Source organism: Mastomys coucha, unplaced genomic scaffold (genome assembly GCF_008632895.1).
Source record: "Mastomys coucha isolate ucsf_1 unplaced genomic scaffold, UCSF_Mcou_1 pScaffold21, whole genome shotgun sequence".
Taxonomy (NCBI): Eukaryota; Metazoa; Chordata; class Mammalia; order Rodentia; family Muridae; genus Mastomys; species Mastomys coucha.
This window is the reverse complement of record NW_022196904.1, coordinates 36,375,702-36,397,360: the sequence shown is the minus strand read 5'-3', so window position 1 is coordinate 36,397,360 and position 21,659 is coordinate 36,375,702. Positions and strand designations below refer to the sequence as shown.

At 55.5% G+C, this 21,659-nt stretch overlaps 3 protein-coding genes across 10 annotated transcripts; 1 reads left to right on the top strand and 2 right to left on the bottom strand.

Moving 5' to 3' along the window:
- Positions 1-814: 814 nt before the first annotated feature.
- On the top strand, positions 815-7,759 carry Ptov1 (PTOV1 extended AT-hook containing adaptor protein). Of its 2 annotated transcripts, XR_004123021.1 has the most exons (13): positions 815-1,469; positions 3,348-3,485; positions 3,584-3,666; positions 3,742-3,799; positions 3,939-4,046; positions 5,212-5,367; positions 5,880-5,969; positions 6,046-6,119; positions 6,211-6,268; positions 6,394-6,498; positions 7,089-7,286; positions 7,374-7,439; positions 7,631-7,759. XR_004123021.1 is itself a non-coding variant. In XM_031386471.1 (12 exons), exons 1-12 carry the CDS (start codon positions 1,299-1,301, stop codon positions 7,383-7,385), a joined length of 1,251 nt encoding a protein of 416 aa, XP_031242331.1. In that variant the 5' UTR covers positions 815-1,298; the 3' UTR covers positions 7,386-7,759. The 2 variants fall into 2 exon arrangements, 1 of the variants encoding a protein (XP_031242331.1); XM_031386471.1 differs by having other exon boundaries at positions 7,374-7,759.
- Positions 7,760-8,167: 408 nt separating this feature from the next.
- Positions 8,168-13,258, bottom strand: Pnkp (polynucleotide kinase 3'-phosphatase). The gene is made up of 16 exons (XM_031386470.1): positions 12,854-13,258; positions 12,195-12,241; positions 11,658-11,954; positions 10,803-10,882; positions 10,658-10,715; positions 10,420-10,527; positions 10,183-10,254; positions 9,701-9,749; positions 9,553-9,623; positions 9,368-9,460; positions 9,193-9,289; positions 9,046-9,107; positions 8,846-8,955; positions 8,562-8,649; positions 8,421-8,482; positions 8,168-8,344 (listed from the first exon to the last, which is right to left on the bottom strand). The coding sequence occupies exons 1-16, from the start codon at positions 13,002-13,004 to the stop codon at positions 8,221-8,223; spliced, it is 1,569 nt and encodes a 522-aa protein (XP_031242330.1). The 5' UTR covers positions 13,005-13,258; the 3' UTR covers positions 8,168-8,220.
- A 1,693-nt stretch (positions 13,259-14,951) lies between these two features.
- On the bottom strand, positions 14,952-21,637 carry Akt1s1 (AKT1 substrate 1). Of its 7 annotated transcripts, none has more exons than XM_031386462.1 (6): positions 21,404-21,511; positions 20,758-20,885; positions 17,399-17,787; positions 16,505-16,582; positions 16,254-16,423; positions 15,167-15,753 (listed from the first exon to the last, which is right to left on the bottom strand). In XM_031386462.1, the coding sequence occupies exons 2-6, from the start codon at positions 20,808-20,810 to the stop codon at positions 15,610-15,612; spliced, it is 834 nt and encodes a 277-aa protein (XP_031242322.1). In that variant the 5' UTR covers positions 20,811-20,885; positions 21,404-21,511; the 3' UTR covers positions 15,167-15,609. The 7 variants fall into 7 exon arrangements, with proteins under 7 accessions (XP_031242326.1, XP_031242329.1, XP_031242322.1 ...); XM_031386464.1 differs by having other exon boundaries at positions 20,758-20,877; positions 21,404-21,422; XM_031386466.1 differs by lacking the exon at positions 20,758-20,885 and having other exon boundaries at positions 14,952-15,753; positions 21,404-21,526.
- Positions 21,638-21,659: the final 22 nt, after the last annotated feature.

The window sequence follows — 21,659 nt, the reverse complement described above, 5'->3', positions numbered from 1 at the left end:
TTGGTTTTTTTTGTTTGTTTTTTCGAGACAGGGTTTCTCTCTGTAGCCCTGGCTGTCCAGGAACTCACTCTGTAGACCGGGCTGGCCTCGAACTCAGAAATCCACCTGCCTCTGGCTCCCAGGTGCTGGGATTAAAGGCGTGCACCACCACTGCCCAGCCCAGCTTACCTTTTTAAAAAATCAATTATAAACCATGAGATTTTTAAAAAGCTAGCCTACTGCCCAGGACATCTGTTTCAGTTGACAGGCATCATAGCTTGTGGTGTGCTGTCAGGGGCCTGATATAATTTGGTCAAAGTAGTGTATGAATCAGGAAGGAAGAACACAGTATATAATACAAACAGGTTTTCTAGTTTAAGAGAAGACTGGAGAGAACTTCTAGCATGCAAGAGGCTATAAATCCAAACCTCAGTACCCTATAATATATATATATATATATATAGCTCGACAGCCAAGTAGTAAAGGTGAAGACAGAAGGCTCAGGAGTTCAAAGTCAGCTAACACTGAGAAGACACAACGCCACTTATATTGAGCTCAGGTAGTCTAAGGCTGGATAACATCACAGGTGAAAAGCAAACAGAAGATATACCACTGCGCAGTCCTTTCAGATCAAGAACGTGATCTGGGAGAGGGACAGTGGGCAGACCCTGGACAAATGGGCCCGCAGCTATGCCTAGCCTCTAGGTCACGCCCAGGCCGCAAAAGACCCACTGGAAGTTGTAGTCTTTTAGCCACCTTGCCACGTCACCGCCTCCAAGACGCAACAACGCCTGGTTTCTACATCTACCCCTCAGTCAGGTGGTAGGCTCCGTCGCGCCACCCATTATCCTGTCTACCGCCTTCTGTTCCTCCAGCAGTGAGGACTTGGTATTGTCTCACTAGCCTGAACTCTGTAGCAGTTTCTCTCTTGTCATTTCCAAGTCTGAAATCCTCCCTCCCTGATCTTCTTGGTTCGCTCCAGCCACACCCCCTCACAGTCCTCCGTCCCTGTTTGTCAGCGCTGGCTCCCCAGCTCCACAGTCTGTTGGTTAGCGCCGGCTCCTCCTCTCCCCGGCGTTGGTCCCGGCTCTCCCTCTTCTTCCACGTTGGTAGGCGCCAGCACCCCCCCGCACCTCCCCCCTGCTTCGCGTTGGTTGGCGCCGGCCTCCCCTGTTCGCTGCAGTGGTTCGGCCGCGGCGACCCCTCAGCGGCGCGTCCCCCGCCGCGGTCCCGCTCCGCTTCTCCCCGAAGCCGCGCTCCCGCGCCTGTCGGTCGGCGGACCCGCAGACCCCCGTGAGGCCCACGGCCTCGTACCCGCCATGGTCCGCCCGCGCCGTGCCCCGCACCGCTCCGGCGCCGGAGGCCCCCTCGGAGGTCGCGGCCGGCCACCGCGGCCCCTTGTCGTCCGCGCCGTGCGCTCACGTTCCTGGCCTGCCGGTCCTCGAGGCCCGCAGCCACCGCGGATCCGGGCTCGTTCGGCCCCTCCCATGGTGAGTCCCACGGCCTGTTTCCAGAGCCTTCCACGCACGCCCCGCCCCGCCACCCCTCCCCTGGCGGGCGCCTTTGTCCGCGGCGCCCAGGGGCCTCCCACGGGAGGGCGCACCCCGGGGTCCCGGATCAGTCCTCGATCGGCTCTGGGCGCTCCCCTTTGTTGCGCGGCGGGCTGGGCGGGGGGCGGGGTACGGAGGCGGGGCGGGTTCGAATTACTGCTGACTGCGCGGCCGGCTGCACACGCGTGCGGGGGGCGCCTGGGGTGCACGCTTGTTTTTCCAATTGCAAAGTTGGTCCTCGGCCTCCGGGTCTGGAAGTGTGCGAGGCGGCCGGCGGAGGAACCCGGCGCGTACACGCGCGCCCAGCTGTTGCTCGCGGGGGCGTTGTCCCCCGGGGCCAGATGGCGTCTGTGGACAGTCCCTCTATTTGCATACCCGCCCGCTCCGCAGCGAGCCCAGACCTTAAGCCTTAATTAAGGTAAAGCTTAAGGTAAACATTCAGCCCTGTAAATTCGTGGGGTTGTCACGTTTTGGGCCACTCAATAAACGTGCGCGCACTTTCTAGAAACATTGAGGTTTTCATGGGGCAACAAAATTGTCCCCATTGTGATGGTTGACTTGGCCACACCTGCGCATGCTTGGCCAGCTGTGAGCTATTCCCTGGCCTGGCTCTGACCACTTCAGACTTATGACGATGTTGCTCTCAGAGGAGCTGAGGCGGGTCTGCCACTTGGATCACCTGAGGAACGCAGACACACCCCTCGCTGTAGCACAGCCTAGGCTTGAAGTTTTCTCTTGGTGTTGAGAGCTGTTCCTGGGGTCCTCAGATGAGTTCCTTTCCCACAAATGTGACTTGGCTTTGCCATGCAGTGCGCACGCATGCGTAGACACGAACTTAACTTCGGAGTCGCACCTAGTGGGCTTCTTGTTCCTAGTTTGTTTCCCTGCTGTTGTGGGCATACAGGTGTTGCGGGTGCAGGCAAACACACACCTTAAGCATCTTAATGGCTATCATCCCCCACCCCACACTTGAATAGTCCTGGATTTTGTTTAGGTTCCTAAGTGTGTGTGCCTGATTTTCACTGACTGTGTGGCGGGGTACATGCTGACACATGTGGCCACTTGTAGTGTCCCGAGACACACCCAGACTAGGCAGCCAGTGTGCCTGTTTGCTTTGATCCTGAGAGCTTGGGTCTGCAGAACTATGTTTCATCATGAAGGCCACTCAGCAGTGTTAACTGAAGACCTAGGCAGTTCTGCTCCTTAGGTCCCTGGAAAAACACTTTCTGGTTAGTCATTGAACTTGGTAGGAAGGCCTCATGAGTTTAGCAGTGAGCAGCAGATGCATTGGTGACTGTCAGAAAGGTCTCTGGTCTGGAGGCACACTTGGGTCTGTCTGGTCAAAGCCTGCCCCAGGGGGCTGACTGATCTTTTGGAGATATTTTGGCTAAAAAGAGTTTAGCTTGCACCCTGGAGTGCGGGGGAGAGAGGGTATGTGGCCATGCTTGGCACCATTGTTCAGCATGTGTTCAGGGTAGACTCTGGCTTGCTTAGACTCCCCATTGTTCTCCAGGATGCTCTTTTTACTTGGTTTCTGGTCACTGCCACCTTGGGGTCCTCAGCGAATGCTATCCTTTGTGGGAGGCTCCTCTTAGGGGTAACAGGGGCCTTACGATGGCTCTGAGTACTGGAGATGCTGCCCACAGTTTTCCGACAGATTGGCCTAAGGGTCAAGCTTTGAGGTCTGGACTGCTGGGGAAGGGCGTCAGGACCTGAAGTGTGGACCTGGGGACTGAGTGTGGACCTGAGGATGACCCCTCCAGGATGTGTGGAATGGCCTAACCTTGAGTGACCTAAGAATTCTCCCCTCTGCTGCAGGAAGGTGCTCGAGTCTTTGGGGCCCTAGGGCCTATCGGGCCCTCTTCACCCGGGCTGACTCTTGGGGGACTTGCAGTGAACGAGCACCGGCTCAGCAACAAACTGCTGGCCTGGAGTGGTGTGCTGGAGTGGCAGGAGGTGAGGCTGGCTGGGCCACCCGAATCCCTGAGCAGGTGGAGGGTATGGGTGGCCCCAGGCACTCGGCTGACTCTCCCACCCCCACCTCCTACCTGCAGAAGCGTAGACCCTTCTCGGACTCCACAGCAAAGCTGAAGCGCACCCTGCCCTGCCAGGCCTATGTGAACCAGGGCGAGAACCTGTGAGTGTGGGAGTGGGCAGAGCCTGGGGCGGCCTAGGATGCAGGGAATGGCTTCTGATGCACCCCCTACTGCAGGGAGACGGACCAGTGGCCCCAGAAGCTGATCATGCAGCTCATCCCACAGCAGCTGCTGGTGAGATTGGTGGGGCTGTGCCCCCCAAACCCTGGCCCCACCCACATAACCCAAGCCCTGCCCCCAGAGCCAAACTTCCACCCCAGAATCTCCCCATATTTGCCTCACCGTGATCAGTGGCTCCGCTTGTCATCCACAGACCACACTGGGCCCCCTGTTCCGAAACTCTCAGCTGGCCCAGTTCCACTTCACCAACAGAGACTGTGACTCCCTCAAGGGCCTCTGCCGCATCATGGGCAATGGCTTCGTGAGTGGGAATGGGGGGTGGTGGTGGGGACCTAGTTCTGCCCTGTAGTGGGAGTCTTCCCGTGCCTCTTGAATGGCCATTCCAGGACGTTGGTGGGTGGGACTGTAATGGGACAGGCACACGAGCCTATGGGTTGGCCAAAGTGCATGCTGCTCCCATCTCCTGCCTGTGAAGTGGAGCCCAGAAGGCTTTGCTTCTCAGGACCACATGTGGGGTGGTGCTGTCGTCTGGTGGCCAGCCTCTACTGCTGTGGACCCAGTTTGAGGTCACTGGACTGCAGCAGGTGGCGGTACAGGGTGAGAGGAAGTCACCAGCCCATGCATGCAGAGGATTGGACTCCAGGCTCAACCCCAGCTCTGCCTTAGGCTGGTCTATTCCTCCTACTTGGCCACCTCCAAGGATTTGTCCCGTTTCTGGGCCCCACAGACTGGGATATGGCATGGCTGCAACCCCATGCCAGCAGCAGCTCTAGTATCCCAGAGCTGGGCCCAGGGTCTGGAGAATTAGTCCAGAAGGCTGGCCAGCTAGGTATAGGCACTTCTGTACCCTGGCCCGGGACCGGATAGCCTACAGATAGCTGCCTTCCCATTGAAGAGGAACTGGCACCCTGCGTAACTTAGTGTTGCATAGTCGTGGCTACGTGGCTGTCCCTGTGCATGCTGTTGCTGTGTCTTACAGATTGGGAAGCTAGCCTTGGGAGGCACAGCAGCCTGGCCTGCCACCTGCTCTTTAAAAATTTAAGGATTTTTCTTTTTAAATGGTATGTGTGTATCATGTGTGCCTGGTGCTGCAGAGACCAGAAGAGGCCGCCAGATCCCATGGGATTGAATGCAAGGTTGTGAACTGCCATGTGGGTGGGAACCAAACCTTGGTCCAAACAGAGCGGCCAGTTCTCACTCCTGAGCCTTCTCTCCAGCCCCCTGCACCTGCTTTAACCCAGCAGTGGGGCTGGGGTTGGTAGAGAAGGAAGAGACACAGCCACACATGGTCCTTGGCTCACACCCATCCCTGCCTTATAAAGTCATCGGGTGCTTAGGTGGCCAAGAGCAGTTCATCTGCTCTGGGGAAAGCCTTGATTGTGTTTCGCTGAGTCTGGGCCTCTCCAGGCAGGTAAGATGTTCAGTGTGGAGGACCAGGACTCTGACCTGCAGCCCTGTCCCCACAGGCAGGCTGCATGCTCTTCCCCCACATTTCTCCTTGCGAGGTGCGTGTGCTCATGCTCTTGTACTCGTCTAAAAAGAAGATCTTCATGGGCCTCATCCCCTATGACCAGAGCGGTTTCGTCAATGCCATACGGCAGGTCATCACCACCCGCAAACAGGTGTGCCAGCTAAGGGTAACCTGCTCCTGCTCCTGCTCCTACCCTTGGTAGACCCACCGCATCTGACTGGTGTGGAGTGTGGCATCAAGATGGGGGAGCTGTGACAAGGCAGTGCCATCACCAGATGGGCTTGAGGGGAACGTAGCTTTATAGGCTTCCAAGAGGCAGAACTAGAGCATGGGCCTGGGTGCAGAGTCACCTATAGAGCAGGAGTTGAGGTGGCAGGTTTGGCAAGAGGCCCAAAGTCTCTGGAGGGTGACCATGCATCCTGGCGCCTGACTATCTGATGTTGATAACACCTTTCTCATGAGGCCTGTTTTAGCTCAGGTAACTGTGGTCCTCCGTGCGACCCAGGGACCAAGACTTGTCTTGGGCCACTTGAGAGCACAGAGTGCTGGCAGTGAAGGTGGGACCAGTCATTTACCTGCTGGGGTTTGAAGTCATGGCTGCAGCTAGCTAGTGGGGAATTCTGAGTTAATGCTGATGACCGGGTGCTGGTTTCCTGTCCACAGGCCGTGGGCCCAGGAGGTGTGCACTCCGGACCTGTTCAGATTGTCAACAATAAATTCTTGGCATGGAGTGGTGTCATGGAGTGGCAGGAGGTGAGCTGCCGGGGCTGTGTGGGCTGCTGGCCCTAAGCTGCCCTCCCCTGAAGTGCCCTCTCGCTCTGCCCCAAAGCCCAGGCCTGAGCCCAATAGCCGGTCCAAGAGGTGGCTGCCATCCCATGTCTACGTGAACCAAGGGGAGATCCTGTGAGTCACGGTGGGGTGCCAGGTGGGCACATTTGCAGTGCAGGCCCCTGGGGGAGAACTTTTGACTGATGCCTGCTGTCTTGCATGGCAGGAGAACCGACCAGTGGCCTCGGAGGCTCTTCATGCAGCTCATTCCACAGCAGTTGCTGGTGAGAGGCCAGGGGATGCCAGCCTGGGGGTGGGCTACAGACCCCAGTGGTAGGCTGGTGCAGAGTGCTGCCTGGCTTCCATAGCAAGCTGGGATTCCATGAAGTACCCCTTGGCCTTCCCACAGACCACCCTCGTGCCACTGTTCCGGAACTCACGCCTGGTCCAGTTCCATTTCACTAAGGACATGGAGACTTTGAAGAGCCTGTGCCGGATCATGGACAATGGCTTCGTGAGTAGAGGGCAGCAGCCAAGGAGGCAGACTAATGCAGCTGCTTGTGGAAGCTGTGGTGGGGCCTCTGGCTCACCTATGCAGATAGGATGCTCTGCACCCTTACACCCCAGGGCCTCCTATGTGTTTCCATACCCTGACTATGGCCTCCACTGGAGAACTGAGGCAGCAGGCTTGTCAGTACTTGAAGACAGTGTACCAGCTAGCCCCCCAGCTAGAGGCAGACTACTAACCAACGCATGTTGTTCAGCTTGGCCCAGAATTCCTAGGGAAGCCCCCAAGGTCTACACCCACCAGCTCCAGGGCTTCAGTTTCCCTGTAGGTAGGTAAACCCTGAGCTGGATAGTAGTGAGGGACCTCAGGACCTTGGGGAGCCCGTGGTTAGTTAAACATCGAGGGTCTGAGCTTTGTGGGTCTTGTCTCCAGTGTAAGGGAAATGAAGCTTGCCCAGGGTGGTGCCTAAGCCGGGAAGCCATGGACCCTGGGGCCTGCCGTTAGGGGCCAGTAGTCTTGGGTCCGGCTGTTCCCAGGTGGGCTGGCCGGCTTGTGGCTGAGGGTGAATGAGTGTCCTGACTTGGGCCTGCTGTTAGGCGGGCTGCGTGCACTTCTCCTATAAGGCCTCATGCGAGGTCCGCGTGCTCATGCTGCTGTACTCCTCCGAGAAAAAGATCTTCATTGGCCTCATCCCGCACGACCAGAGCAACTTTGTCAATGGTATTCGTCGTGTCATTGCCAACCAGCAGCAGGTCCTGCAGCGAAGCCTGGAGCAGGAGCAGCAGCAGCGAGGGGTGAGCTGGCTCTACTATGCATACCTCACTGCGCCCTGCCCCTGGGTGCCTACTTCTGACCCCTCCCCTGGTTTCTTTCCTCTGCAGATGGGTGGCTAGTGGACTCCTAGGCTGGGTGGGCCACAGTCCCAGACGAGGCCCCAATGGAGACTGGTGAGCAGCACTTGTGTCTGTGGGAAGCAGCAGGGTGGCCCTGGCCTTAAGAGAGACCTGCTGCATGAGCTGCTGCCTCCTGTTAACCAATACCCCTGGCAAGGAATGGGTGCCGGGGCCACAGCTTAAGTACCGGGGAGGAGTAGGGTGCAGTTTCACTAGTAGAAGCTGCCCCTCCCACTGCCTCCCAGGTCAGATGCTTCTGAACAGGGGCTCCTGGGGACTGTACCTGCCCAGCAACCTGGAGGACAGCGTCCTGAGGTCTCCCAAGGATGGTCCTTGCCCCTGTATGTTTCCCTAATAAAGCCTTTTAACCCACATGCTATCTATCCCTCCCTGCTTGTTCTGTGCTCAGGGCAGGATAGGTATGTCTCATGCACTTACATGGTGTGGGTCTACCCCAAGCACAGCTGCTAAGTCTTGAAGTTTGGGGGATGTGTGATGTTCAACCATCTCTAAGACGATGGAGAAGCAGGCTCATCAGGCTAGTTACCCACGTGACACCCTATACTCTCCTGTACCTGGTTAAACTTAACATCCTGAGACTGCAGTCTCGAGTCCAGTGTACCACAGCTGGGTTCTAAAACCTGTTGCTGACTGCTGAGTCAGGTCCTGGTTTTCCCCCCACCACAAAATGGCTGTGGCTGCTCAAGCCCCCAGGCCAGGTACTGGGTGCACAAGAGGCCACGTGTAAGCCCGAGCTCAATGCAGAATGCCGTGACACCTGGTTTGCCTTCCACTACCCCCAGCAAGGTGGCTGTGAGCAGTGTTTATTGAGGACTCAGCCCTCTGAGAACTGGCAGTAAAGCCGCTGCAGTGCAGGGTCCAGGTGCTCCTGTAGCCGAAATGGGACCTGAAGGATCTCCAGGAAGCCTTCGGCCAGTGTGGGCGGCTCAAACTGCTTCCTGTGGGATGGGGTGGGAGGGTGTGAAGCTCTATACCCCACCTCCCCACCCCCTCCAGAACCCCCGAACCCCGAACCTGTAGCTAAACATGACCATGTCTGACACTGGCTCATGCGAGGGGTCGGTCATCTCACGGAACTGCAAAATGGCACAAAGGTTAGAGGGTGCAGGGCTTAGATGAGGGGAGGGGTGGGACGGGGACTGGAGAGTGGCTCACCCTGTTGTTATGGCGTGCCTGCTCTATTGTAGCACAAAAGTGGAAGCAGCGGCAGGGCACACCTGCATCTTTGGCACATTGGATGTACCTGTGAAGGCAAAACTGCTGTTACTGCTGCCTAGTACACTCAGTGCTCCCCTAGTACACGCAGTACTCCCCTAGTACACTCAGTGCTCCCCTAGTACACTCAGTGCTCCCCTAGTACACTCAGTGCTCCCCTAGTACACGCAGTGCTCCCCTAGTACACACAGTACTCCCCTGGTACCCACATGAGTTTCCAGTACCTGGCTCGACTTGGGACATCTGGGTTGGTGTTATCAATCACGACTTGCTTCCCCTGCCTTAGTGCTGCCTGGCATGTGCTCACACAGCGCTGCCACGAGCCCAGCGTGTCCTGTGGGACCCACCAGCAGGTAACAAGTCAATCTGGGGAGCTCCCATCCTTGAAACGGCGGCAGGGAGTGGAGGGTGCAGCCCCACTCACTCTGTTCACGTGGACATATCCAGCTGACACCAGGTGCTTCTGGATGAAAGTGGACTTGCCGGCTGTGGGGGCAGTGCAGCCATCAGCTAGTGCCTAGGACCCCAATGAGTGCCAGGGGCAGCCAGAGGTCGGGCTGTGGCATCTCACCCCCAGGGAATCCTACTGCGACCACCACCTCTGGGTTGGGGCTCAGGAGGAAGCTGGACTCTGGGAGGTAGAGGGGCCCAGCACTGGAGATGGTCCTCTGGCAGGGGAACAAAAAGGGGGTGTGAGCCCAGGGAGCCAACAAGGGCCTCTCACTCTCTTCCCTTTTGGGCCTCACCGGGTCAAAAGCTGGAAGCTCAAAGCGTGCTGCTGGCCACTTAAGAAAAAACTCCTCGGGAGTGGCAAAGGGTAAGCCGACGTTAAGGGCGAACTGGGGAGGGAAAGCAGAGGTCAGGTGGGTTCAGAGGTGCAGTGAGGGTGGGTGTCACATGGACAGGGCAGGGGACAAGACACCAGGCTTACCAGGCGGTCTGCACAGGAGAAATCCTTTTTCTTCCTCCCTGGGGCCCAGTTGGCTGGGCGCCCTGCTGCATCTGTAAGGAGAGGGCAACCCTGTCCAACACTGAGCTCAGCGAGGGTTCCTGAATCCCCAGAGGCCTGTGCTTCTTACCTCCCACGAAGACACTGTCCTCGATGGAGATGGGGATGCCCTCGTTGGCCTGCAAAGAGAGGCAGTGAGAAGTCTCACCATATGGGACAGCAGAGGGGCTGGCTGGACACACACACAAGGGCATTGCTGATGAGTGTCTCGCCTGCTCCCCCAGTGGCCTCCAGAGGGCGCACATCCCTTAGCAGCCTACCCTCCCTGCTCTTCCAACTTGTGGCCCTAATCAAGGTGGGCCTTCCTGAATCTGTATGTTCCTACCTATGGGCCACTTCCTTCTCAGCCTGTTTCCCATGTCCCCGCTACCTACCAGGCTCTCCCCCTTAGCCCTGAGCATCTCTGCTTATCTAACACTGCCTCAGACCTCTCAAGAGGCTGGACCTGGTTACCCTACGCCCCCAGCTCCTCTAGGCATTTCCAGTGACTACCTGTGCCGTGAGGGGAGGGCTGGGATGAGCAGCATAAAAGGCAGGAGGGCGCTCGATTACCTGCTCCTGCAGATGGTCCCACATGCCACTCACTGGCTTTCGGTTTAGGCCCGCATGTGTTGCCACCAGCACCTATGGAGGTGGCCAGGCCACAGTGTCCTTAGTGTCTGTCCCCTTGGGATCTCAGAGGACAGTTCCTGTCAGCATGATCCCAGCCAAGGCCTCCACCCCACACATTGGCATGTTCTCTCAGGGTCCCTGTCCCACATAGTCCCTAAGTGTCCCTTCTGGCCGTACCTGAAATGGGACCCCTAGCTTCTCCAATATAGCTTCCACCTTGGCCTTGAACACCTCTGCTGGCAGCTTGCCTCTCCCGATGCCCATTTGGTTGGTGAGGATTACCAGCTAGGGACAGACAGGGATACACTGGAGCCCTGTCACCAGAGCTCAGCCTGAACTCTATACATGCATATGCATGTGTCCGTGTACACATAAGCACAGACTCCCACACCTAACCGTGCACACACCCACATACCTTGTAGCCCTTAGCATCCAGCTCCTGGAGCTTCTTTGGGATCTCTGGGTACAGAATCCTAAGGTTGATGGGAAGCAGCAGGTGTGACTTGTGATCTAAAGGACTCTGGGCTCCTGTCCCAGCCTTTTCCCATGTCCCTCCTCACCTCCAGTCACTAGGGCTAGTGGGGAAGACCTTTCCAGAGCGGGTGGTGATGAGGGTCCCATCTAGATCAAAGGCAGCCACCTGGTATCACCAACAACAGGGACAACAATACTGTCATCTCTGACCTTCCTTATTGACACCAGCCTTTTCTTCCTTTTCAAGACAAGGGTTTCTCTGTGCAGCCTTGGCTGTCTTGGAACTCACTCTGTAGATCAGACTGGCTTTGAACTCACAGAGATCTGCCTGCCTCTGACTCCCAGGCATTAAAAGCGTGTACCACCACCACCTGGAGACACCAGCCTTTAAATACCAGTATTACCCTTCTGTGTCCTCTGCCCTCCACTTCCAGTTTTTAGTAGGGACCAATATGTCACTAGCCCTTTTTCTCTGAGCATTCTCCTTGGAGAATAACAGCTCAGAAAGAGCAAAGGGCTTTGTTGGAAGAGTCGGAGAGATGACTCAGTGGTTAACAGTACACACATGTCAGATGGCTCATAACTGCCACTAACTACAGCTCCAGGGCACCCAATGCTCTCTGGTCTCTGCAGCCACCTGCATGCATACAGTACACATAAAATCATGCAGGCTCGTGTAATTTCTTAAAAAACAAACCTCACTGTTGGCTGAGTGCCCACAGGGAACTAGACCACACACTTTCTGTGGCCTCATTTCAGAGTGACCCATGAAAACATCCAAGAAAGGTCTGGTCACCACTGATCTGTACCTCAGTGGTGGTGGCCACCACTGGGGTCTCAGCCATCTCTGCACAGAACAGTTGAGGCTCAGGGCTGCCCAGGAAACTTTGAATTAAATGGCTAGCCTGTGGTGGTGGCAGCAGCGGTGGTGGCGGCCTCACCTTGCCCCGGGGCTTCACTGCAGATGGTGTGAACACCAGTAACTTCTTTAAGTTCTCCCAGCCAGGGGAGGCTTTCCGCACTCGCTTTTTCTGAGGCTCAGTATCCTCTCCCTCCTCTGGATCCACAGGAGTGTCTGGTGGAGTATCTGGCTGGGATCCTGGTGTGCTGATCTCTTCCCAACGCAGGGTCAGGGGATACAGGCCATTAACCAGATAAAGGACATCCCCCAAGCTTAGAGAGCCAGACAATCCTGGCTTCAACTCCTGGCCCCCAACAGTTGATGGGTTAACACCCAGCTGCAGACAAAGGAGGAGCTTGGGTTGGCACCACCCCCTTGCCACCAAGCTCAATACATTACTTCCCAATCAGATTTTTAATCTTCCCACCTATTCACTTCTTGTGGCCAGTCAGAACTTTGAAAGTAGAGGCTTCTAGTCTGACGCAGTGGAAAAGAGAGCTGACCAGCCTTCTGAAGGGTTGTCCTCCACCCGGCCCCTCTCCCAAGTCCTTGCTGCCCACTGCCGGGACACTCGTACCTGTTTCACGGCTACTGTCCAGGTTTCAGGATCTGCAGTCACCTCCACTGAGGGTAAGGGGGTGGAGTCAGGGTTTACATCGCATACAGGGGCGTGGCCAACTACAGTCTACTACTTGGACTTAAGTAGAAGAGGAACTTTCTCCCTTTCTTCCTCTATTCTCGACCGCAGGTAGCCAAGGATAGCCTTGAGCTTGCTACATACTAGAGGCTGGGCTTGAACTGATTCTCATGCCTCTACTATCCAACTCTCTGGATAACAGGTGTGTGTCATTCCCGGCCCGAGGCAGTTTATTCCTCAATAAGACCAGGTCCTTCGGAGTCCTAGGATTGCCAGAGACCTGGACTTGCCCAGAACATACATACATACATACATATATATATATATATATATATATTCTGTAGGGTCAGCTTGTTCCATGAGATACATTGGGTAGACCGACGTCTTGGCCATGGCCTGATGCACCATGGCCTGATGTATCCTGTCCAGCGACCGTCTCTCTGTTGTATCCTCCTCCTCCTCCTGCCGTCCCCTCCCCCCCGTGACAATCTCCCAGATCCTCTTTGTCCCTCCCATAATGCCTCGTCTTGCTTCTGGTTAGGCATAAGCTCCTTTGCTTCCAATCCCACTCGCTGCCGCAGTTCCACTCCCGTGCCCACCTTGGTTTCGGGAGCACTTCCGGTCCGTCACTTGGGTCAGGGGTCCCCGACCGAGGACCAGGGCTTGGCCATCCGACGGCAGGAATATAGGAGGTGGCCCACCGGTGGGGCTCTGCAACCACAGGCGGCCCCGGGACCCAAGCTGTGACATCCTCGGATGCTGTGAAGGGGAACAGAATCACTGTGGAGCTCGCTCAGCAGCCAGCTACAGACCCGCCACCGGAAGTCCTGATTTCCCAATAAGAGCCACACCGGAAATCCCGCCCCTTGCCCATGGGCGGGTTCGACGTTTCCCAAGCTACCACAGCGGTTCCAATGCGCAATGACGATTGCACACAGCGTCACTTCTGAACTCCTTCTAAAGCTCACCTATGCTGTGGGAAAGACTGTTCCAAGGTTTGGCTCCACCGACAGCGCATGCACAGCCCTGACTCGCTTGAGGCGCTGAGCCACTGCGGATAGGGGTTACTCGTATCCATAGGAACTTAATTCCTACCCTAGAGTTACTTAGTTTGGGGTTTGTTTGTTTTTTCCTCCGGTATGTATGTTTGTTTGTTTTAGTGAGACAGGGTCTCAGGATGTAGCCTTGTTAAAATTCTTTCCTGAGCATAGTGGCACATGAGTTTAATATTAATACTAGTACTCGGGAGGCAGAGGCAGGCAGAGGCCAGCCTGGTCTACATAGTGAGATTCTGCCCCCACCGCAAAAATAAAATAAAAATAAAGAGGAAGTTGCTCTCCAGGGAAGACCTAAAAAATACCTATCCTTCTCCAAAGGCCTGAAGTATAACCTGAAATATGATTCCACCACAGATCATTCTGGGGAACCCGACTAGATTGGGCTTACAGAGCATAGGTGGTGGTGGTTGTGTTGCTATCCGCAAAAAACCACACTGAGCAGTTTTTACCTAGCAGAAATAAAGCCTTATTTTATACTGCACAGACAGAGCCCTTCCCTACACTTCCTCCTCGCCAGTATCCACTAGCCTCTACCCAGACAGACCACAGGCAATTAGGGCAGAACTGCATATAGTTGTGAGGAACAGCTGGGTACTAAGGTCAGAGTCCCATGACCTTGTCTCCTCATTCTATGAGCAAAATCTGTCAAAAAGCCCAGCTGCAGTTATCTTTCAGCCCAGACAAGTGTTTTGGCTTGTACGTTAATCTGCCATACACCCAAGCTGGACTCAAATTTAGAGATCTGCCTGTTTTCCAAATACTAGTGTTAAAATAGAACGCTATGGATAGGTGGTTGGCAGCGCATGTCTTTAATTCTAACACTGGGGAAGCGGAGGTAGAGGCAGGCAGATCTCTGAGTTTGGTGACAGCTTGGTTTACAGAAGGATTCCAGGATAACCAAGGCTACACAGAGAAACCCTATCTTGAAAAAAATCTCTAAAAGTCGAGAGAGAGGAGGGGGAGAGAGAGAGAGAGGGAGAGGAGGGGGCAGAGGATGAAGGAAGAAAATGCCACACCTGGCCATTGATGGGGTTGTTTTATTTTTTGATACCAGGAGATTCACCTGCTCCTGTCTCCCAAGTGCTAGAATTAAAGGCGTGTGCCACCGCTCACCTTTGTTTTGTTCTTTGAGGCGCGGTCTCAAGAAGCCTAGACTGACATGAATTCCCATGCCTCCTAACCCCACCTCCCTGCTGACGGAATGACAGAGGAGTGCCTTCATCATTCCTCTGCCTATCAGCGGAAAGAAACAAGCTTGTCCTTTGTATTCAAAGCGCATGGCATCACTATACACTCTTCCTTTGCTTCTACTCCTGGGACAAATAGGCTAAAGCTGGGTATGATGGGGCAGATGGGAAATCCCAGCACAAAGACTGAGGAGACAGCCTGGGCTACACAGTGAAATCATCCCAAAAAGCAGAGTAACAAAAGGGAGGCAATCCATATCGCTAGTTTGAAGATTGACAGTCCTCTATCCCCCTTCCTCATCTTTGGGTGTTGGGAGACGGAGATTCCCTGGTCCGGCTTTCTACTGCTCCCACAGTTACACCCTCAAGACTGGGTGTTGAACCCTGAACTTCATTAAATTTCCGTGAACGCCTCATAGTGTCACACTCACACACAACACAACACGAACTCACTAGTCAGAGGTAAAACTTTAATCTCAGAGCGCCCCTCCCTACCCCCATCCCACTCTCCCGTACCCAAGTCTAGGGCCGGAAAGTGAGGCCCCCCCGGCCCCCCCACCTAGGGTGGGAGAGGGCCTTTTAAGGCACCTGTTAGGGTCGGGGGACAGGAAGCTGGTACCGTCCTGGGCACAGGACAAGTTTTGATGTACAGTCTGTCGTGCGGTGGAACCTATAGGGGCGTCAGACACAGAGAAGGACCAGACTGTTCCCCGGGGGACCGGGATACAACTGTCAGGACTCAGGCAAAGGAAAACAAAACCAATCGATTAACAGCCCTAGTAGTGTAAGAAATTCAAGGCCTCGGGCCAATTCTGGGTTAGGGAGGGCTTGGCCACACTCCCAGAGGCCGGGGCCAGTCGGGTAGGGGGCGGCTGGCAACTCTTCGGACACTGGCTGAGCAGCGCCAGCTCCCGCAGCTGGGCTCTGCCCTGGGGCCGCGAGTCAAGGCTGTGCGGGCAAAGCTTCTGTTGCTAGGCAAGAAACGGAGTCGACCCTCTGAGCGTCTACAACCAGCCCCGCCCAAGCGGAGCTAGCCGATCCCGCAAAGAATTGTTCTGTCGCTGGGCAGAGCAGACCGCGGGCTCCCGCACGCCGAGGCGTTCTGCAAGCTTAGTATTTCCGCTTCAGCTTCTGGAAGTCGCTGGTGTTGAGCCGCGGGCGCGGAAGATCCCCGAAGACCTGGGTGTCTTCGGCCTCCCGCAGCACCAGCGCGCGCATGCTAGCGGCTATTCGGTCTAGGTCGGGGGAGGAGGGCTGTGAAGGAAGGAAACCATCAGCGTGCAGGGCCCGCCTCCCGGAAGCACGCCATTCGAACCGTCCTGCGGGCTGTGAACCAGCGCGTTCCGCACCCCACCTCCTTCTCCGAGACTCCACCACTGCCAAGAAGCAGGGGCCCAGTGCAAGGTCCCCGGTTGGGGCATGTTTCGGCCAAGACAGCAGACACCCCACCTGAATCCAGCCGGGCGCCACATGTAGAGTGGCTATGGAAGGCGCCGGCGCCCCGAGCAGGGGTGTGTGTGTGTGTCACGTGATTACCCAATGCCCTGTTTCCCCCCTCTACTTCAGGGAGTTTTCTGTGAAGGAGGTGCCAGGTCAGGTCAGTCCAGCCAAAGAACACCATACACGGAGAATGAATCCCGAAGCTTCAGTTTCCCCGACTCCCTCCCAAACCATTTTGAACAGTCCTAAACTGCAGTGGGGCTCCCGAAAGCAGACCACTCTGGATCATCCCACTTGTCTTGTTCCCCCCTCACCGGGCCATTCTCCTCATCTGACGATCGGGCTTCTGTCCTCTTCTCCTTGAAGGCCCACACTGGCACCGACACAGGCAGAGACTTGGCATACTGCTGGGTAGGCAGGGCTGTGGCCGGGGGCTTGGGGCAGGCTGGGGGACCGGCGGGTGTCTCCTCACTCAGGCTGCCGTCTATGATACAGGGAAGCTTCAGCCTCTGTCACCCTACCCTCTGCCTGGCCTCCTAGACCTTGGACAACCCAGGATCCTCACCATCTGTGCTCTCCGGGTCTGATTCGCAGAAGGGGGGCAGGTCCTGGAGGGTGGCATCCTCATCCATCATGAAGAGACCTGTGGGTGAGACAGGCCCTGCAGTTGGTCCCTGTGCCTCAACACTTTTTCATTTGCCTCCCTGGTCACTTAGAGTCCCTTCTATTATCAGGTACTACTAGATTCAACATGGTGCGGGACATGACCCAAAAATAGCTACCAAAGAAAGATGGTCTGGTGGGAACAAAGGAAAGACCCTAATACCATGTCACTTGCCTGACGTTTCAAAGATCTGATACCAAAAACACCTGGCTACAGAGTCCATACCCTTCATGAAAGGCAGGCTTCTTTAGGAAGGATGAGGTTGCCAGCCATAGACAATGATGGCAAATGAGTGATTCCTATTCACTCCTCAAAGCCCTGTGGTTACAGTACTTTCCTGAGAAGCATCCAACTTCCTTACTCTCCCCAAACAGCAGTCTCTAGACCCAGGTACCCAAAGTAGGATTGCATGGGATATGGGAACGCTGTCTTTAGCTTTAACATGCCATGCAATATGTACTTGTAACCATCTCTGGCCCTGGCCTCCTCAGCTGTAGCAATGTTCCACTCTTGGGAAAGTTCTCCACCTCCCTTGAATGGGATGGCAGCCCCTACCACCCTTTCCAGAAACACCTGCACTTCTCACCAGTTCCTTGGCCAGACAAGAAGCCCTCAAGGAAATCTCCCAACTCTGGTGTGCTATCTTTGCTTAACATATTGTGTCATTACTCCCATCAAGTGGCTGGACCTTGTGTGAGGGTTAGAAGGAATGTTGTCCTAGGGATCCACAGAACACCCTGGACAAGTGTCCAGTTAACCAGCAACCCCACTCCAGTGCCAGCCCTATTAGCTCACCTCCATTATCACTACCGCCCAGCCGCTCCCCAGATGTCTCTGTTTCAGTGGGCTCGTCCTCATCTTCCTCATCCTCCTCCCTGGCCAAGGCTGGCCGAGGTGGTGGGCTAGGAGCATGACTGGGCAGCTGTGGTGCTGGTGGGGGGCCAGGAGGTCGGGTGGCAGTGGCAGCCCTGTGTGCCTGTGCAATGTCGTGGAGGCAGCGTCGGGCAGCCTCTGCCAGGGCTCCACGGCCATGGGCAGCATAGGCACAGGGCCCTGGGCGGGGGGGTGGCGGTGGTGCTGCAGTCAGTAATACCAGCTCTGTGCCAGTGCGGGCCCGAAAGCGCTCGGCGGCCCCCACGACGGCTTCCCACAGTTCCTCTGGCCGCCCAGACGCCATTCGAGCCCTGTGGGCCAGAGCAGGATAGAGGGGCTGAGGATGCTACCATCACTGCCCATCCTGAGCGCCGACTACCCCAATGAGACTCCCCTCCATGGCACGAAGCTGTCCCGGCTGAGCTCCCCGTGGGATCCTTCCCAACCCTAGCTTTCTTTTTGGCCCCACCCTGATCCACACGGGGACTACCCAAAGTCTCCTTATGTTTTGGTTATGAACATTAGAGTCAAGGTGGTTTGTGGTTATTTAGCTTAGGTTCTTAATACTTTCGGAGACAGGATCAAGTACTCAAGTTGGCCCCAAACTTACTATGTGTATAAAGGTAACTTTGGAGTCCTGATTCTCATGCATCCAATTCCTGAGTGCTTGGATTACATATGCACACCACCACACCTAGTTTTCTGGGGACCAAACCCAAGACTTGGTGAGTGCCTGCAAGCACCAACTGAGCAGTGTAGGTCTTTTAATATATGGCTGACATATAGCCTTAGCAACCAACCTTCCTCCACGACCCAAGTACCTGGAATTGGAGATGTGAAACACTGTAAGCCCAGTCTAACACAAGTCTTTAAAGACTTACAAGACTTACAAGAATTTCACGTGCACCTTTCCCATGGTGTGTAGGATGTTAATACACACGTAACCAGGTATGGTGACGCACACGTGAAATCAAGGTACTTAGAGACTGAAGCAAGACTGTTACAGCTTTGAAGTTAGCCTGGGATACAGAGACTCAGTCTCAGAAAAACAAAACAAAAGCCACAGGTGACTTGCACGGCTTCTGTAGCCCAGCAGGCTGGCCAGTGCTATGTCGTCTTCCTTCTTTCTTTCTTTCTTTTTTTTTTTTTTTGGTTTTTCGAGACAGGGTTTCTCTGTGTAGCCCTGGCTGTCCTGGAACTCACTCGGTAGACTAGGCTGGCCTCGAACTCAGAAATCCTCTTGCCTCTGCCTCCCAAGTGCTGGGATTAAAGGCATGCGCCACCACCGCCCAGCCCATGCCTTCCTCTTTCACTTGGTCCAGCAGGTCCTCTTCCACTGCAGTGGAACTCTGCCTTCTAGAGTGGCCAGGACCAGGTGGACCCCACACCCAGCTCACTGGTTTTCAGGTCACTGCCAACTATCCAATCACCAGCTGAGAGAGATGCCACCTTCCGTGGGACCACTCTCTGAGGAGAGAGATGAGCTCTGGACTGCAGGTGGGCATAGGACGATGCAAGCTGCTCTGTGCCCAGAATCACAGCGTCAGCTTCTACATCTCATCGGCTCCTGCTGTGCAGGGCTCTGGGGTGACAGCTATGCTGCCGCCTGTCTCCCCATCAGACAGAGCTCCAGGAGCACACGGATCTGGGTCCCCACCATGATTTAGTGTGACCTTGGACTACTCACTGGCTCTCTAGTGCCCATCTTCCCCACTAAGCAGTGTGTGAACCGCAGCTTCTAGGCAGCCGAGAACTGAGAGGTAGTGAACACCTCGTCACTGGAGGGACTTAAGCCCACCAGGACCACAGTGAAGAGAAACAGAAATATAAACGCAGTTTGCAAGGTCCTGTCACTCACACTTAAAAGAGCCAGTCTGCTCACAGACTCCACACTGGTTCACTTTCCCTGACTCACCAACGTGGGAACTACTCATGCTGGACCAGAAATGATCACTGTCCCTAAGCAAGCTCTCACTCCTACATGAATCAGCAACGGACACCCAACTTTACAGCCTTAAGCTCTCAACCCAGGCTTTTTTTTTTCTTTTCCCTTTTGGTTTTCCTTTCTTTTTTTTTCTGTCTCTTTCTTTTGTTTGTTTGTTTTGCTTGTTTTTTCGAGACAGGGTTTCTCTGTGTAGCCCTGGCTGTCCTTGAACTCAGAAATCCGCCTGCCTCTGCCTCTCAAGTGCTGGGATTAAAGACGTGCACCAGCACTGCTGGCTGAACCCAGGCTCTTGACTATTACACTGGCAGAATTGACCACTGAGAAGGGCAGTCTGTGTGTAGAGCCTTTTGCTAACCCTGAGCTCGACCCTGCCTACCTCAGTAGACTGTATTCCCCATCCCATCTTTCCAGGGAGAGGAAGAAAGCTACAGTAGTTTGGTACTACTGTCTGCTGAGCCTCAAAGTCCTACCTACAGCTTTAAAAGGCGCCCAGCAACTCCTACACACACCTTCCACCTCTCCTTGCTAATGAAGGAGGCTGGAAATTTAGGGTTATGGTTAAGAGCAAGAAAGTGACTGGTCCAAGATGACAAAGCTTCGGTTCTCACTTCCGTGAGAATGAGAAGACAAAGGGTGGCAAGACCCAGCTCCTTTGCACTAGATCTCGAGGGGTAGTCACAGCAGCAGTGTGTTACCGGGTGAGTGACTTGTGAAGGGGGCTGAGAAGAGAGCAACTTACTCAAACCTCCTAGGCCTGTGGCCTCCTATGAGGTGAGACTCCGGGGCAAATCAGGGAGGGGGAGCTGTCCAGAGGGAAGGTGCAGGCCTCCCAGGACAGTTGTGGAGGGAGATAGAAAAGAAAACGGCTGCAGCACGGGACACGGAGCGGGACGCCTAAGAAGGATCCTACCACCGAAGTAAGGCCGCCGACCCGGGCTACACCATGGCCGCAGCCCAGGGAGGCCCCTTCTCTAGGAACAAACAGGAAATCCCGCCCCCGGTGGCGATCGGGACCGGAAGTCCCGCCCGGGGCGCCCCCTCACCCATCCGCGACCCCCACCACACACGGCCGTATGGACATGGTTCACCGCCAGCGTGAGGGTTCCAGACCGACTGCACCCCCGGAGTGAAGCTCGTCTACAATTCGTCGCGAGTCAGACACATGGGGTTGAGCGTTAGCCATGTCAGCAGTCAGCTAAGGGTCGCAGGACGATCGCTGCCCCCTGACTTATACAGGCCATGCCCTTCCCACGGCGACTCGCCCTCCCACTGCCCCTCAACCCCGGGAAGGCCAGACCCTCCCCAAACCCCAGCTCACAACGCCGCCTCCACTCACGTGCCCGTAGCCAACATGGCCGGCCAGGCGCCGTCGCCGCCCTCAAAAGGCATGGCGGCTCCTCGCGTCACTTCCGTGCGGTTGCCCCTCCTCCATTGTGTACACTCCGCCTCCCTTATCCTGGACGCCTCAAATCAAAATAGCAACTAGAAGCTATGTCGGCAAGCAGTGGGCAATAGCAACAGCAAGAGTGCCCACGGATGGAGACTATAGCAAGAGACTTTAGCTACTATTTCGAATTGCCCGCAACAAACACGACTGCATGCCCATGCTCACACCAGCGAAGGCAAGCGGCATGACGTCCCTCGTTCGTAATCAACTTCTAACACTGAAGTGGAGGAAAACTCCCGTCCCGACGTGGCAGTCAGTATGGCGTCACATGCCTATAAAGCTGCATCTGGACTCTTCCTTCCGTCCAAACCATACCTCCTCCCCCGGCCCTCGCTCGCTCCCTTTAACACAAAGCTGGCAAAGATTCAATGCGGCAGCATTTCTTGCTTCGGTTTGCCCAGTTTCAAAATGGTGGTGCAGTCCTCTTTCCTCGGTGACTCAGGAACTGGGAGCAGCTTCGTTTCCAGGAGCACCGACGACTTCACCCTTTATCCCGAGCCCCTCAGCGCCTCTGGTGCCATACAGCTTCTCTCACCTTTTCCGCTCTCCGTTTCGCTTTTCCAACACCTCGCCGTCGTGCCCCGCAAAGAGATGGTAGTGCCCCGCATTAACATGGCTTCCACCACGCCGCTACGGTTTGTCCTCGGAAAAAACGGCATAGTATTGGCTTCGATGCCAGTATAAAATATGGAGAGGGCCAAGGAGGCGTTCCCGAGCGATCACGAGTTGGGTTGCGAACGTGGGTCCTCCTACTTGTTTACTTCGTGGCGAGAGGGGCGCAGTGCGCCTGC